Source organism: Saccostrea echinata, unplaced genomic scaffold (assembly GCF_033153115.1).
Source record: "Saccostrea echinata isolate AGI-Se365-2 ecotype Australia unplaced genomic scaffold, CSIRO_AGI_Sech_v1 ptg000041l, whole genome shotgun sequence".
Lineage (NCBI taxonomy): Eukaryota > Metazoa > Mollusca > Bivalvia > Ostreida > Ostreidae > Saccostrea > Saccostrea echinata.
In genome coordinates, this window is record NW_026889790.1 from 1675663 (window position 1) to 1691970 (window position 16308).

Here is a 16308-nt window from a genome sequence, read left to right on the forward strand (position 1 = left end):
AAAACGAACTGTTGAATTTTATACCTATATTGGTTTCAGTTTCTGTTCAAGCATGCTGTTCATGAGTTGTGTAATATTTATATACCCCTTTTTGGGTTACTGCCTACACCCTTGTGTGCATACAGTGAATGCATTAAGTATAGATACATACGTTAAATCTGTTAAAATATACATTATTGATTAGTTCTGAATTAGTGAAAAGTTAGATTAAACAAAAGACAGATACAAACAGATATACTACCATTTACCACAGTCTGATTTCTCAAAACAAAAATTGGATTAGAAAGTTGATTATTTAAATATATAATAGTAAATTCTATTGTAACTGCATACTTTATTAAACATTAATTATATTATTGACATAATTCTATAATTGTGATCTTTCAAAAAAACTGTACATGGAAAGTTGATTTCTTTTTATCAGTATATATATATTTTAGAAGTGTGGTAAATGTTGTATAAAATCTTACAAATTGTTGGTCAATGCAAAAAAAAAAATATTAAAAACTCAATTGAAGTATTTATCAGAATATTGAGATAAATTATTGTAAATGTTATTTTATAAATCAATGAAGATAATTAGAATAGTTTTCCTGTTTTCCTCTTCGAAGAAATCCAATACATGTATTAAGCAAGAGACATAAATATAACAGAGATTCACAACTGTTTGAAATCTTGAGATTTCTTGTGTGCCCTATTGATTATATAGTATTTTTTTTCAAAACTCACACCATTTAAAATTGCAAATCTTTAAAATTATCAAGGATAACAAAGTAGAACTTTTTTTTATTCATTTTAACAAATGATTCAGAATGTTATGGTTTCATAAATTTCTTTAAATGATTAAATTTGATAATGAAGGAGAAATCTAAAATACAGCTGCAACACTGGTGACCCATGGTTATAGCCTTATCTCGGAGATTTCATCAGCTACACAACCAATGATGAGTGATTTTTAGAATAATGCTGGGACTTGTCATATATTTCAGCTCTTAAAATCTCTGTTATTTCTGTATCTTGGTGAAATATACGTTGAAATTCAATACAAATTTTATATATGTTTATTATAAACAGTTCTTCGTATTTATTTATAATCTATATAAAAACACAAGGCAAATCACTTCATAGCAAACATTTAGGAAAAGCTTTTCTAATTATACAGCAGATTCTACGAAGCATTAAAAAGCCCTTGACCACATTTGTAATTGTCTAGTACACTTGTCAGACCTCCAGCTGGACTGGTCAATTTTAATTTACTTATTGTCACATATCTAAAGATTGAAAAAAGAGAAGGTTTAGGAACTTATTGATTGAATACGAAAAAAAAAATGTAATGAATTTCAAAGAAATGAATTAAAAATTATTGAAATGCAAAAACAATTAATTTCAAATATCTGTGAAGAAGGTAAAAGATATTAGCTAGAATGACAGCGCCCATTCAAGATCATGTGCAAAGTGCCACAAATGAAAACCAGGAAAGATTAAGATAGCCAATCAAAATCCACAAAAAAGATGTCAAGTCACCGTGCCATCACACCCCGTTATACCTTTGCCAGCAGTTGGTTGTATTCCTGATTTCGTTGTTTTTCCTGCATTTTACGCATGTTATCATATTGCCGTTGACTGAGGGGTAACCCCTGCAGGTAATCTGGTGTTGGGGCTCGTTTACTTTGCTGTTCATGCTGTAACATTACATACAAATATCTACAGTCAAAACTAAATTATCCCCGAAAACTGCTGTCAATAGGTCAAGGTCATATCTGTTCTAAACCATCCCATATTTTTACACTTTGCATGTAGTTAGTGCTTTGTGACTACAGAGCTGGAGTGAATTTCTAAAGCCTGGTGCTACATGTACCACAAACCATGCCTACCGGGTACCACTATACCATACAAGATTCTCAACCATCACCAATACTACACTAGTATATATACTACTTGTTTTTACACTGCTGTGATGGACCTCTTTATTGGAATGAGTCTTCAATAAAATTATAAAATACATTTCTAATGGTGTTCTATTTTGTAGATATATATCAAAATGTGAGATAACAATGTCCAATGATTACATGTATACCATACATCAAGATGCCCAGAGATTCACCAACAATAAATGTCAAACTAGAACCATGAGACCTATTTCCTACCACCATGTGTGGCACAACAAATGGTTACCATAATAAATATGGCTACCTGAAGATGAAAATTGTAGTCCCTATTTCTCTGTTTTTCCTGCATTTTGCGAAACTCATTGTACCTGAGCTCACTTTCTACCATAGGGAGGCTGGTAATATTACCCTTCCACATTGGATTCAACAGATCATCCTTCAGAAACACGGAAGTGGTTTATGACAAACTCTCGTATACAATACATAAACATATGCCTACCACATGTATGACAATGAATACAATAAATGTCTCTAAAACTCAATTCTCACTCAGATTCCTTTATTCTAAATTTTTAGATCTGATTTGGTTTATTTTATTTGAGTTCCACATCATCCACATGAATACACCATGTTATATGACTAAGAAATTCTTGAGTATAATATAACACTTCTAAAGCTGTTGAACACAATTTATACCTGCTTTTTCAACAACTGGTTGTATTCCATATTTCTCTGCCTTTCCATCCATTTTTGTTTGGGGATATAATGCTGTTGACCTATCGGGAGCCCATAAGCCTCTGGAGGTGTGGCAGGCTGCTATATATAGAAATCGTTTAACGTCCACCCAGCAGTTAGTGGCCCTAACCTCAACACACAGCTCTTAACATGCAGCTACTAACACTACAGACCAAACAACACTAGACTGCATGCACCCAAACTCACAGCACTATAAAACACTACATGCTGGAGGCAGATCTCTATTCAATCTGCAAGCAGCATGCAGAGCAGCATAGGAAGTATAATGCTCTCAATGATAGCATTTATGTCACACTTGTAAGTTAATTACAGGGTATTTAGTCATATATTAATGCTATCTTAATTTCAACTCATTAATTTCACATGCAGTAACACAGTCACTTTTAAGACAATTTGGATTACCAAGCATTAACTCGGGTAAGTTAGATTGTAAGTTCACAAAACTTACCTTTGGACAACTTGGCTATAACTATAGGACATGAATTCTAAAGTTTTACAGGGAAGGATTAAGAGTTAGTCATTTAAGACTTACGCTTTTGAGGTAATTCTGATACTCTCTATGTTGCTGGTCTCTCAGTGCCTGCCGTTTGTGGTCGTACTGTTCTGAGCTGTAGTAGTCTCCCTTGATGATCGGTGCCGGAGCCTGTTGACGCTGCTCCACTAATTTCTGCCGCCTCTCATCCTCCAAATGTTGCTTCTACAAAAAAAAAATCAGTATAAACCTCAGAGGTAATGAGGAAGTGATTGTATTAATTTATCAATATTTCTGGTTTTACATAGAGGTGCATCAAGATCAACAGAAGTCAAAGATGGAATCACTAAAAATTATTTCCTTTCTTCAAACTTCTCATAACATCTCTACCCGAAATTTCATGTATTTCTTTAAAATGAAATGTATTGTATTATTGTATTTCTTATTGGTTAGGTCATACCAATATTAACGATAGTATTGAGAACTAATAGTACATACTTTGGCAAGGAATTCGTTGTACTCCTTGTTTCTGACTTCGTGTTCAGTCTGTCTGCGGTATGATCCGTAATCATCATGGCCGATGTTAGCTTGGTGTGGGGGGGATGTTACTCTCTGTAGTTATATATGAAGCCTTTCAGTTTTCAAGCCATTTTCTAACATTTTTTCAACAATTGTTTAAGCAGGTCAATGGAGGCATGCTTTAAGTTTTACATGTCACACATTCTTGATATCACGTCACAAAAACACTTGTTTTTATTGAACAACTCTTAATTATCAAAGATATGGTACACAAGTACATGGTAATTGTCAGTTTAAATCATTTTAAGCCATCTAAACATTATCTGATGGTAATTGTTCCATGCTCATCATAAAACTTCATTTTTGGGACCATCCCTAAAAACAATTCATGTTGCAAATTCTGAAGTGGTTGCCAAATCTACCGCAGGTTCCAGTAATGTGTATATTAAATGGTTGAAGAAGAGGATGGCAATGGTGTTAGATGATACATTTCTCATCAATTTTCATGCCTGTTTCTAAAATATTGTGTTCATGTGTCAATATGGTACAATTTAGCCACAATCCTCATCTTTAAGTCACAATTTTGACAATTGTTACAGTAGATAAATGAATCCCTTACTGTAGACCCCCCCCCCCCCCAATAAATCCATGATTTCAACAATGTAATTCAGAGTACATGTACATTTTTTACTACAGCCAGATGTCTAGTAAAAGTGTTCCTTGATTTTCGCATGGACATCTTTATAAAATTTTATATTCCTGTGTTGTAGCCCCAGGAGTCATCACTTGGGGGAAAAAAACGAGTCTATATAACATGGATATGCTTATTGATATTTATAGTTCCTGAGAGATTGTGGCCCAATTTGTGCCCCGGGGCAGCGATTTGGGAAAAAAACTTTAATTTCACTTAATAAAGAAGCTTTATTGTAAATTTTGTTATTTCTGGCCTTAAGTTGGTTCATGGAAAGATTTTTAATTGACCCCACCCTGTTTTTAATATCTTATATCATATTATATCAAAAGATAGAGCTGGAGCAGACCTGCACTTGATGACTTTTAATCAAAATATTGATGTAAAATACACTTTTTTTCCTCAAAATCAATAAAAATTTGAATTTACCTCATCATCTTAAAGTCATTTAAAGTATGATGGCACAGCTGATGAAAATAAATAATGCTCTCAAGTCTGTATATACCAATTAATGGCCTCCAATTAAACATTTCTGCGTGAATGATAGCTTAGGAACAATTACACAACAGTTTTGGAAAAACACTTGAATTTACAGTTAATTTTGTTACTTCAATCTCATCAAGCATGCAATTTTATTCAGACTCAAAGTTATAGACATAAATATTTGGTTTTAATACATATGATATTTCATTAAAATCATGACCATTTTAATATGTGAGGAATATTATTGATATATATTTCAGTGAGGTCTGAAAAGGAATTACACTTCACACATACTGATACAATTTAAAGTGCAAAGATGCTATAACATTCACCCAGCATGCACAAATCAAGTGAATACCCCGTTACTTTCAATTTTAATAAATAATTACAACATTTATTGGGGCTGAAACAATCAGAAAGGAATACTAGGTAGTGAAGCTATTCTGAAACCCTGAAACATTTTTTCAACTTTAAAAACCAAATTTCCTAAAATCTGGGCTGTTTCCAAAAAAGTTGATCTTACAGTGTGATAAGGAGTGGAAGGCAGCATACCTTTACAGCACCAAAATTGGGTTGTCTGTAAGAATCAGGGTCCCATCTCCCTGAGGGTGGGCGATCCTGGGACAAATCAAGGGGAGGTGGGGGGTCAGAAATTGCCTGGCGACGGTCAATCACTGGAATTTCCAGTTGGTGTTGAGCTCGGTTCAGTATTTGCTCTTTTTGTTGCTGGAAGTTTAAGAAATTTATTTTTTGCAATCCAAGCTGTTTCCAGATAATCAAATTTAAAAAAAATATTGTAGTTCTAAGGCAATTCATATATATATATTATCAAAGTAGTTTGAAGATTTCCATGACATGTTTGAATAAGATTTCAATCTTATGTTATCTATAAATTAAAAAAAATAAATTGTGTCTTATCTTATAGACTGCCTAACAAATTTCGGGTATCATATTCCAATCAAAAGTTCAGAATGGCAACATTGCCAAATTTAGAAACAATAACCTAGGTGAAGACAGACAGAAACTGTCGACTTGCTCATTTCATTTTATGTGGCATATCAACATTTAAATGTGAAACACTAATTTTTCTATGCTTTGATAGATATTATTTTTCTTTTTAGGTTGCCAATTTTGGAATCACTGCTAAATTGAGATATTTCCAAGACAATTTATAATTTTCATTCAACCTCTATTTTATATTTAGGAGAAGTCTTTTTTTTTTTTTTTTTTATAATTAATACTAAGTAAAGTGTGATTGACTGATTCTTAGAAGGGCAGGACTGAAATTGAGTAAAGCATGACTCATACTGAGTAAAACTTGATTGATATTGAGTATAGCTCAACTGATATTGAGTAAAACTCAACAAATACTGAGTAAAACTCGATTGATACTGAATAAAGCACGATCTGAGTATACCCTCAGTAACTCCTCTCGATATTGCTTCTTCTTGAGCTCAGCAATTCTGTGTCTCTCAGCTTCCGTGGGTATATTGAGGCCCACAGGTGGGGTGGGAGGGGCACGGGGGGTACCATTAACCTCTTTCTAAATCAATACATTGTGCAAGTATTAGAAGTGTTATTTCACTGCAAACAAACATATAACAATCCAAAACGTGAGTTTAATGACACACACTGAAAACAATACATGTATATATTTTCAAAAAGTAAACGAAAGCACAAAAGTTATTACCTATGTTACATGCTAACATAGGACAATTCAACTGTGCACACAAGTGCAACTGTATAGTTACATAGGCATGCATACAAAATGATTTTACAATATACCCATGTCACCATATTATATACGTCATATGGCAAATTATACAGTTGTGTAGTTAATTAATTAATATTACAAATAATTATCATTCATATCATTTTCATATATTTTCCTAAGTCCTTATATCATATTATGAGTGGTCAAACTTTTTTTCTGTTCTGGCATTTGCACATTTGCACTAATGCTTATTCTCCCAGGGACTCCAACATTTTACTTCAAGGAGAGACATTCTCTCTCCCCCCAAAATACCTGTCTTGTGATATTTGTGATTTAGAAACTCAAGGAATAATTTTAAAATTATTTCTCAGTATTCAATAATTGTTTATTATCTTTCACATCATTTTTAAATCAAGTAATTTATAAATTATCCAAAATTTATAAATTTAAACAATATGCTTAAAAGTATGAGCAAGGCCAGAAAGGAATGTTCATTAATATTAAATACCTGTTCCTTTAATTATTATATTTTTGATCACCCTTTATTGTTTTATATTCTATATGATAAGTATACACTGAACTGAACATTTGTTCTATTATTTCATATATACTTTACAAAGCTGTGATATACTGGTATATGATTCTGTACTTAAGTTGCAGATCCAAGTTTTATTTGAAATTCTTTCCATTGGAATGCTTGCGCTTATGCAGTAAGGTTGGTGTGCATTTAATGGACTTAAGTTTACCTGTGTATTTTCGATCTTTAAATAAGAGTTAACAAACACACACACATTGTGAACTTGATTTATTGGGTGTAATTCTAAGAGTAGTTTGTAGACAGCGGGTTAAAGCTACATTGTCATACAAAAGAATATATTGTCACTAAGAGTGTACACTATATCTATAAAGTAGAGAGATATATAGGACTATTCTATACTGGCAGTATCTTAATTAGTAATTGGTTCTTAATCATTTTTTATTTACACTACTAGAGTAAAGATTCTATAAGCTCTTATATCATACACAGAACTATGATCATGCGTGGACACCTAGCTCTCTAATTTTAAGATTTGAAATTACCTGTTCCAAAAGTCGATTATAATCATTCTTACGCTCTGCTTTTAGCTCTTCTTTAAGTTTTTTATAATCTATGATTACGTTCCGCGGAGAGCCCACTAGAGGGCGCTCAGAATCCAAGTGCCCTTCATGGCTTGGGGAGGTGTCCAATTCAAATTCTTTTGCTCTTTGCAACCATTGCTCATTTTGTTGCTATTCATTTTAAAAATAAAGTCTAATTCACTTTCAATTTTATTCTTCAAGAATTAAACTTAAGAGGAAAAAACTTACTAGTATGATTTCAAGAAGACCAATGAAAGATTAACTGATTGTGTAGAAAAAAAATGTAGGCAATTGAAATCAGTCAGAAAGATAAGCTATGAAGTCCAGTACTTAAATGACCAATCTCTCATAGAAGAAGAATGGCACTGCTGCTTTACCTTAAGCAAAGACTCCCTATATTCACGCACTCTATCTGCTTTGAGTTGATTGCGATATACATCATATCCCCCTATAGCGAGGCCACCAGGGGGAGTTACTGGTCGATGAGCGTTTTCATGCTCCAGAATCTCCTTCTGTTTCTGTTATCAGGACAAATTAAGGTTAAACAAAGCTAACTTCATGTTAATTAGCTCCTTAACCACAAGCATGATGTGATGATGCACTAATACAAAAGCCCCACCCACACTCAGGCTCCTCCTCCACCTGGTCACATGATTGTCACATGACTTTACCTGTGATGGAGTACCCAAAGGGCGATCATCCCTGGCTGGTTTTAAATCCATTTGCCTAGGATTCTCCTTTAGAAATTATGTATTATTATTGAACAATGTCAGTCACTCTCACTTTTTTACAGAGTATGAAAGGTATGCATGCACAGCACTATAGCAGATTTGAATACAGTAGGAAAAAGTGCTAATTGACAGTGAGTGCCTCTATCATATGTAAATAGACAGTATCAGTTTGATGTACGCTACAGGTAAATCAATGTATATGTACAGTTATTTGAAAATATTGTTAACATAAACCCATATGTATGTACTTAGAAATATTGATTGTTAACAGAAACCTTTGTTTGCCAACCTCTTAAAAAGATATTTATACAGTTTAATACATATATAAAATAATCATTTGATATTCATATGCATAAAAATTTATGTCTACTGTTGCATTCATCTTTCTTAATGGGCATTTCCCAAGATTTAGAGATTCTGAGAGATGATGATATGGGGTCAATTGTCTTAAAATTATAACTGATTTATTACAGTTCCCATGCAGATAATTAAATAAGGAATATTGAGTGCCTAATAATTAAATAAGGAATATTGAGTGCCTAATAAGTGTATATCTTTCTATTTTCTATTTTATTTCATTTATAAACTTATTTTGTTATAAACTTTAAATACAGGTCATGCAGAAATTTCTAATTGAATAAGATAAATCTTAGTTTCACTACAATCTCTGGTTATTGATGTCACCACACAGGTACGCGACCACTCACCAGGTAATCATTGTACTCTTTCCTCCTCTCCTCCCGGAGTGTCTGTGACATCTGATTGTGGTCGTACATCTCAGTCTGGGGCTGACGAGGGGGTGAGGCTTGTCGCTGCTGTAACACCTCATCTCGATGTCTGTTCGCTTGTTCCTCTTTCTAGTGTGTGAACAAAAATTTATATCCCTTAATGAAATACTTTCTTTTATAAATCCTAATTATTTTTTTTCAGAGATTTTAACTGAACATAAACTCTGGTTCATTAAATTTTAAACTGAAAATAGTGCAGAAAAGAAGTTATAGTGTTTTATCTGAAAGAAACAAAGAAATGTACAAAAATAACCAGACAATTTGTTGAAATAAAAATATGATAAATAAATAAACAGAAAAAAATAAATAAACCACCAAATTACCTTCATTCAGGTAGAGAACTTTATCAGTTAAAGAAACAAGAAATGTCTAGCATAAAGTATTAACTAGCACAAAGACAAAAATATGTTAATCAATCAAAGAATATACAATATTTAGCTAATAATTTAATATTGTTAGCAAACACCTGAATGAAGACCTGAAAAAGACTCTTTAGTAGAAAGTTTATAACTGAAATAAATAAAATGATAAAAGTATATTGTGCAATTGGTGCGAGTCTACAGGACTACAAATACTTTGTACATGTATAACTAGCGCACCAGTATACCTCCTTTATAAATTTATTGTAGTCTCGGTGGCGTTCATCGTTCAGAACCTTGCGAGTCTGGCCATAGTTTCCTATGGGGAGTCCCTGCTCTGGGGCTCCTGTGGTATAATACACAGGCTTTTGCTAAAAACAGATAGTATATTCCAGACTAAAGTACCATACAACCATTCGCCTTAATTTCAGAAAGGGGCAGTCTTTCCCAATAATCGGGATTTTAAGTAGACTAAAATCTTCCTCCTAGCCTTGCTCCCTTGTCTATTTTTGGAGATTCCCAGTCAGTTCTCTACCATATGTCTACAGTTTATTTACTTAAGAGTTACAACCAAGACACTTGACCATGCTGATAAACCCCTAAAATTAACCTCTTCATGTCTTGACAGTAGCCTTATACAAATTGCTTGGTATTTATGTATCTGTGGCCCTTTTCATAAAAAATCTTATGACTATGATAAAAATTTGATATCTCTTAATATCTTTATTTTAAAGATTTTTTTCCCTAAATATTATTCACAATTGTAATCTAATGTAATAGAAATATAAGATTTTTTGTGACACACTACAGATGTAGGGTTGGTGAATAGGAAAATTTTGTCTTAGTCTTAACTTGTAAGATCTTTTGTGAAAATTAAGGGCCACTGTTTTTAAGAGAAAGAACAGTGTTAGCTAACCTGTCCTTTGTTCCTTTTGATTTCTAACATATGTATCTACATAACTACAGATACACTTCCTAGCAAATGAGATTGTAAAATCTGTGCTAAACCTGACAAATTATTGAGGGAGACAACTCAGACTGCATTTATTTTAACTTTGATTATACGTAAGCTGATAGTTCAAAATACTTCTACATGCATACTAATTAAATTTAAAATTCTTATTCATGCATGTATTCTACTTTATTCATATCAAGTTTTCTTTAAGTAGATGTAACTGACAAAGTTATATAAGTACTCTGCATGCAGTGTGCTTATTTCAAATGACAACATTATGATGCTATGACCTTGGCTCTAGTCTCTCTCTCTCTCTCTCTCTCAATAGTATTATTGATATAGGGAGGATAAAGGTTGAAGCTCCCTCAAGTTTTGGAGTCAAATAAAATTTTGCCTATCAGAATATACAAAATTTTGACCTTGAATTTTGGTAACCTTCATCGACAGAACTTTCTAAACTTTTACTAAATTGGATCAATGATATTTGTAAGTAAAACACATTATAGATCCTAAATTACGTCTGTAAAGAAATATATAAACTTGTAGTAATTTGATCTGCCTCTGAGCCTGATCTAAATTATAAAAATTATGTTCTGGACCATCTTCAACATGCAATTTTTTGTTGTTGAGTTTTCCAAAATGTGATCTCATCATGCCTTAATGATCTTGTTTGAAAATTGATTTAAAGTTTGGAGTCTCTAACATTTTAAGTCCTTCAAACATAATTTCACAAATTTTCACAACCCTTCCATTTAGCCAAATTATGTAAATCTTTAGGTTAAAAATAACTGAGTAATTGTATCAAATAAACATATAATGATCTAATCAATACCCGTAGTCTAAATCCTAAACTTTGTTTGAATGCCATAAAATTCTGTAGGACTGTCATTCATTTCTTCATGCAATTAATCTGACATCTATTAATTGACTAAAAAATATCTGATCTATTGCATCACAATGAGCACATCAGTACCTTTCCCCTGGAGTCTATTGGCCCCAAAATGTATAGCCCCCCTCCCCCTTCCTCTAACCATATTTCTACCTATTTAGTAAATATGCCTGTAGTTTAAAATGTATTCAAGACACACCTAGTTCTGACACTGATATGGGGTCCAACCATTACTTTTGCATGCCCACATTTTGATTTGAAACCTACTTAATCAAAAACTATCAAAAATTGACTAGGGAAAAAAATCATTCTAATTGCATTAACAACAAGAGTGAAATGTACATGTGTTTTATAATAAAAGGTGAAAAATATATGAACATACACTGAACCATAGATATAAATGACTTAAAGTAATGAAATTGTGAAGTGATCAAAATATGTTAACAAATCAAAAATTTATAAGCTGAGTACAAATCAGTCTTAAATTATTCCTCTAAAAACTTCAAAATTTGTTATACATGTATTTATGTGACAATCTATTTACATTTAATCACAGTCCTAGGTGATTATGATAAGTCTAACACTAAAATGAGATAAAGATAATTTAATCATGCTCTGACTAAATCTCAACTGATCATGCACTAGATACAGAAGCATTAGGAAGTCAGTCCTCTGCCTATAGAGGGCGCCAGGAGCTACATACTCGCCGTATGTGGTCCTCGTATTCCTTACGCATTTCCATCTGTATCAGATGTTTGCGCTCTTTGGCTTTTTCATCACTTAAACTGACTATCCCAGAAGTTATCTGTAAATCATCAGCTTGTATCAAATATGCAAAGGTTTTTTAAATAATATTCTTATATTAAACATACAACATTTAAGAGTATGATGTAACTTATGGTATTTAAGATATTTTATGAACTACACTGCCTTGCAATTCACAATATTAAAATGTAAAAGAAAATCTCTTTTTTACCAAAACTGTTAAATATCTAAAGCTATGATGATCAAATTTTAATAAGATTGACAAAAAGGGATAAATTTTGTTGCTACCAATGTCCCCAGAGTTTAAATCTGGGGTTGAGAGGGGGTAAACCAAGATAATGTTTAAAGATGGTCTTTTATAAATTCTTATCTTGCATACAATAGCTGATCCAAGAATTGATGTTAACAAAGTGTTTGCCTTCCTAAATTTTAAATGGACATTATATACACTAAACAGTTATTGTTTGTTAATTCTATGTAGTGTTTTAAGCAGGTTTTCTCTGATAAGATCTCTGTGTTCCACATTTAAAACTTTCCTTTTCAATTATATATAAATGTTAAAATTCAATCAACACACAGTTTGCACAGAAAATCAATAGTTCTTATAATATGTCAAGAGAGCAAATATATAATGGCTGTAGATTCTTAAGCTGTGAATAGATATACATAATAAGGTGTGCAGTGAAGGATCGATTCCAGGCATCTTAAGATTTCTTCCTTAGAGCAGTGAATTTATTATTATGCCATTAATGATCAAGTTGACATTTATGAAAATTAGTCAACTTTCCCTCTGTAGAAAATTGATATCATAAAATAGTTTACGCCTTCTCCTGCCAGCATTTAGCATCATTAACAAAATGTTCCACTGTATACCTAGCTGTGATCATTTTCAGAATTAACTTTAACATATTTACATAAGTCTGTTAATTACAAATTCCATTAACTCCAAAGAGAGTCCTCTTATGATTGGATTTACAAATCTTTAAATATGGTATTACAATAGAAGTTTCCAGAAATTAACTAATGGTATGTTTAAAAATGTAGGATACAGTAAGTCTTTCACAAATATGAAGTAATTCTTTAAAATTAAAAAATCTCATATTTTCTCCAGTTTAGAATATCACCCAATATACTATATTTTGCTACAATTACGAAGTAGATAATATACTCTATGAATGTATGATCATTACCATGAAATGTATTTAAATTGTTATTAAGGGAAAAAAAAAACCTAACAACTGTTAATCATACAAAAAACAAATACACCAAATGAATCAGAAACATTCTTACCACTGGTGGGTCAGGGGCCCTCTGGTACTGTGAGGGTTGGTCATACCTCTCCTGGGCCCGGGGAGGGTCATAGGATGATCGGTTATAGTCCCCTGGCTGCTGGTACGAATCATAAGTTGGACGATTGTAGTCGTACGATGGACGACCATAATCATTCTGTGGTCTGGAGTCGTACATGGACCGACCATAATCAGCTGAGGGGTACTCTGGATTTCTGTCAACCATCGCAGCACTCATTTTGCCACCTGTGGATGAATTCAGTACATTGTCATCAATATTTCCTATACATATCACACCTTTTCTTTTTTTTAATTATTCACAATTAAGAGTATTTTGTAAGCTAAACCAAACCATATCATTTATGTTAATACACTCATTTTCAATACATTATAAGGTTCAAGAATTTAAAAAATCTACCTCATTATTCAGATATAAGCATGTAGTTAAGACAGAGGAATAAAGTAGATATCAACCTTTTACACTGAAAGTGCTGATAATACAAATGTAAATATTTTAAATTTGAGGCAGCATAAAGAATTATAATCTAAAATTTTAATAATTATTTGAAGATATGCCCAAAACTGGTTTTGGGTTTTTGTAAACCTATTTTTCACTTGTTAAACTTTAGATACTTCAGGTTACATGATCTGATCACATCAACAAACAACAATACCCAGACAATAAAGCCTTGAAGTATCAATGATCATAAATGTTTAAATACCACTTAATGCTTTGTTTACTCCTAGCCAAATCTGTTTTGATCCCATTTGTGTGACACAAATCATTATGACCAGGGTATGGGAAGATGACAAAGGATTTTAAATCATTTTAATATTATATGTGCTCATTTTACAAAAGCATCAAATTACTGCGTATTAATGATCCAAAGTATAGGTGGTAAATAATTTAACCCAAATTATCATATTTAAATTACCTGCTATAAAAAATTAAGCTCCTAAAAAAATTCTGATTTAATGATTATGAAGACATTTACAGTGGTGAAAAATATTCAAATAAAAGCTAATCTGTTGTTCTTCCAACAAATTTCTAAAAATATTCTTCATATGATGTTTTATGTTAATGAAAATGAATAAATAATATGCTTTTTTTAATGATTCTTAAAGTTTTTAACCAGAACAGTTATTTATTTCGCTATTTATATTTCTAACATTGTTTTATATTATAATCGATATATATTTCTGGATTCAAACAGCGTCGATATTCTCTTCAATAAGAAAGGAATATCTAAATAAGAATTTTAATATAAGTTTTTATCTACTGACAGGCTAATTAAAAGATTAATACTGACCCTTAAGGCACGTGTGTGCTGCTCTCTACGTAAATGGAGATTGTTGACAAGGTGCGATACACAATAGCGTGGTTAGCAACAAGTGTCTCTCACATGAATAACGATCTAATACAGGTATATTAATCAAGAGATGTATAAATTCAGCTCTTAGATAATAAAAACTAAGTGTTGTTCATCTAAGTTTGCAAACTATCACATGTATTTCAGTTGTAAATCAAATAAAATGTAACGCAGAATCTAATCGGAAGTAAACAGAATACTGCAATGAATGAAAATAGTAACAGAATGATATGCGTGTAGCATATAAGAATCCGGCAAAATGTTTGCTTTGCCATGGGTGATGGAAGACGACCAAGGAATGTTTTCATATTTGTGTGTTAATTTAAATTCCACTTCCTTATCACTTATATGCTGAAGTGCTGCTTATTTTCTACTGCAGTTCTTACGGATAAAATTTGCTTATGTATATAACGAGAGAGAGAGAGAGAGAGAGAGAGAGAGAGAGAGAGAGAGAGAGGGGCGGGGGCTACCACGTACAGTCGGGTAAAAAAAAAAAGACGGCTGTGGATGTTGGATGCGGAAAAATGGGACAAATTTGAATTCATTCGGTTTTATTGCTTGCAAAAAATATTGAATTATTCAGTAACCTGTTTAAGTGTTTTGTTTTTGTTTTTTTTTTTTTTTACCATTATAAAAGGAGGTGGGTGAACAAGGTGCAGAATGCCTATAGCTTCAGATATATAAAAATCATAATCACTTTATGAATTTAGTATTTAGAGTAAAGTTCTCATTATTGAAATTAATGAAATTATGAAAAAAAACTTTTCCTAGGAAAAAAAACCTCGGCAAAAATTATTCTATTATTTAAAAAATAATGTGGTATTCGTGGGGTGCGAACCCCAATCTAATTAAGATCAGCCTTCTTAGATCGGCGCCGTATACAGATTGGTTCGAACCCTATAGCGAGCAATAAAAATCCTAAGTCTCACTTTCCTTTGAGACTAAACTCTAACCACTACGCTACACAGATCTTGATGAATGTTGGTATTTAAATCATGTTTGTGATATGACCCTTGACTAGTTGGACTACAGACTTCAAATACTTCTCGGAAAGATGCGATTGGTTTTTCAATTCAATCCTTTGTGCAAGAACACAGCTAGAAAAGTCATAAAATTCAATCATTTGAAATGATAACCCCCTTTCCTTATGGACTTCCTTAGATACATCTCTCTCTCTCTCTCTCTTTAAACTGCGCTCTAAAATTTTCATTACTCTTTAGTACATTTTTTTGTCAATACACACAGCAAATTTCAAATAGATTTAAGCTCAGTTAGCAAACTTTTGGAACACACAGCAAATTTCAAATAGATATAAGATAAATTCATGGGCCTTTTGTACACTTTCATACATTGTATTCCTTTTAACTGAAATAGTACAAGATTATTGTTGAACTGAGCCATGTAATTTACTAACTCTTTACTATTCTTTGGCATATCTTTTCCTTATAATTGTAATAATTTCATACTTGTCTGTTATGGGCTCTAAATTAGAAATAAAATGCTCTGTTCTGTTCTGTTC

The 16308-nt window shown here is 32.3% G+C and overlaps 1 protein-coding gene across 1 annotated transcript in view; it reads right to left on the reverse strand.

Moving 5' to 3' along the window:
* Positions 1-14960, reverse strand: part of LOC133200718 (trichohyalin-like) — a 28253-nt gene extending 13293 nt beyond the window's left edge. Inside the window, exons 1-12 of the mRNA XM_061336496.1 lie at positions 14730-14960; positions 13421-13665; positions 12069-12170; positions 9770-9892; positions 9082-9231; positions 8021-8161; positions 6228-6353; positions 5363-5536; positions 3616-3729; positions 3178-3342; positions 2586-2705; positions 1548-1682 (exon numbers count right to left, since the gene is read on the reverse strand). Of these exons, the coding sequence (XP_061192480.1) occupies positions 1548-1682; positions 2586-2705; positions 3178-3342; positions 3616-3729; positions 5363-5536; positions 6228-6353; positions 8021-8161; positions 9082-9231; positions 9770-9892; positions 12069-12170; positions 13421-13657 (1587 nt within the window). The 5' untranslated portion in view covers positions 13658-13665; positions 14730-14960. The remainder of the gene's footprint in view (positions 1-1547; positions 1683-2585; positions 2706-3177; positions 3343-3615; positions 3730-5362; positions 5537-6227; positions 6354-8020; positions 8162-9081; positions 9232-9769; positions 9893-12068; positions 12171-13420; positions 13666-14729) is intronic.
* Between the last annotated feature and the right edge of the window lie 1348 nt (positions 14961-16308).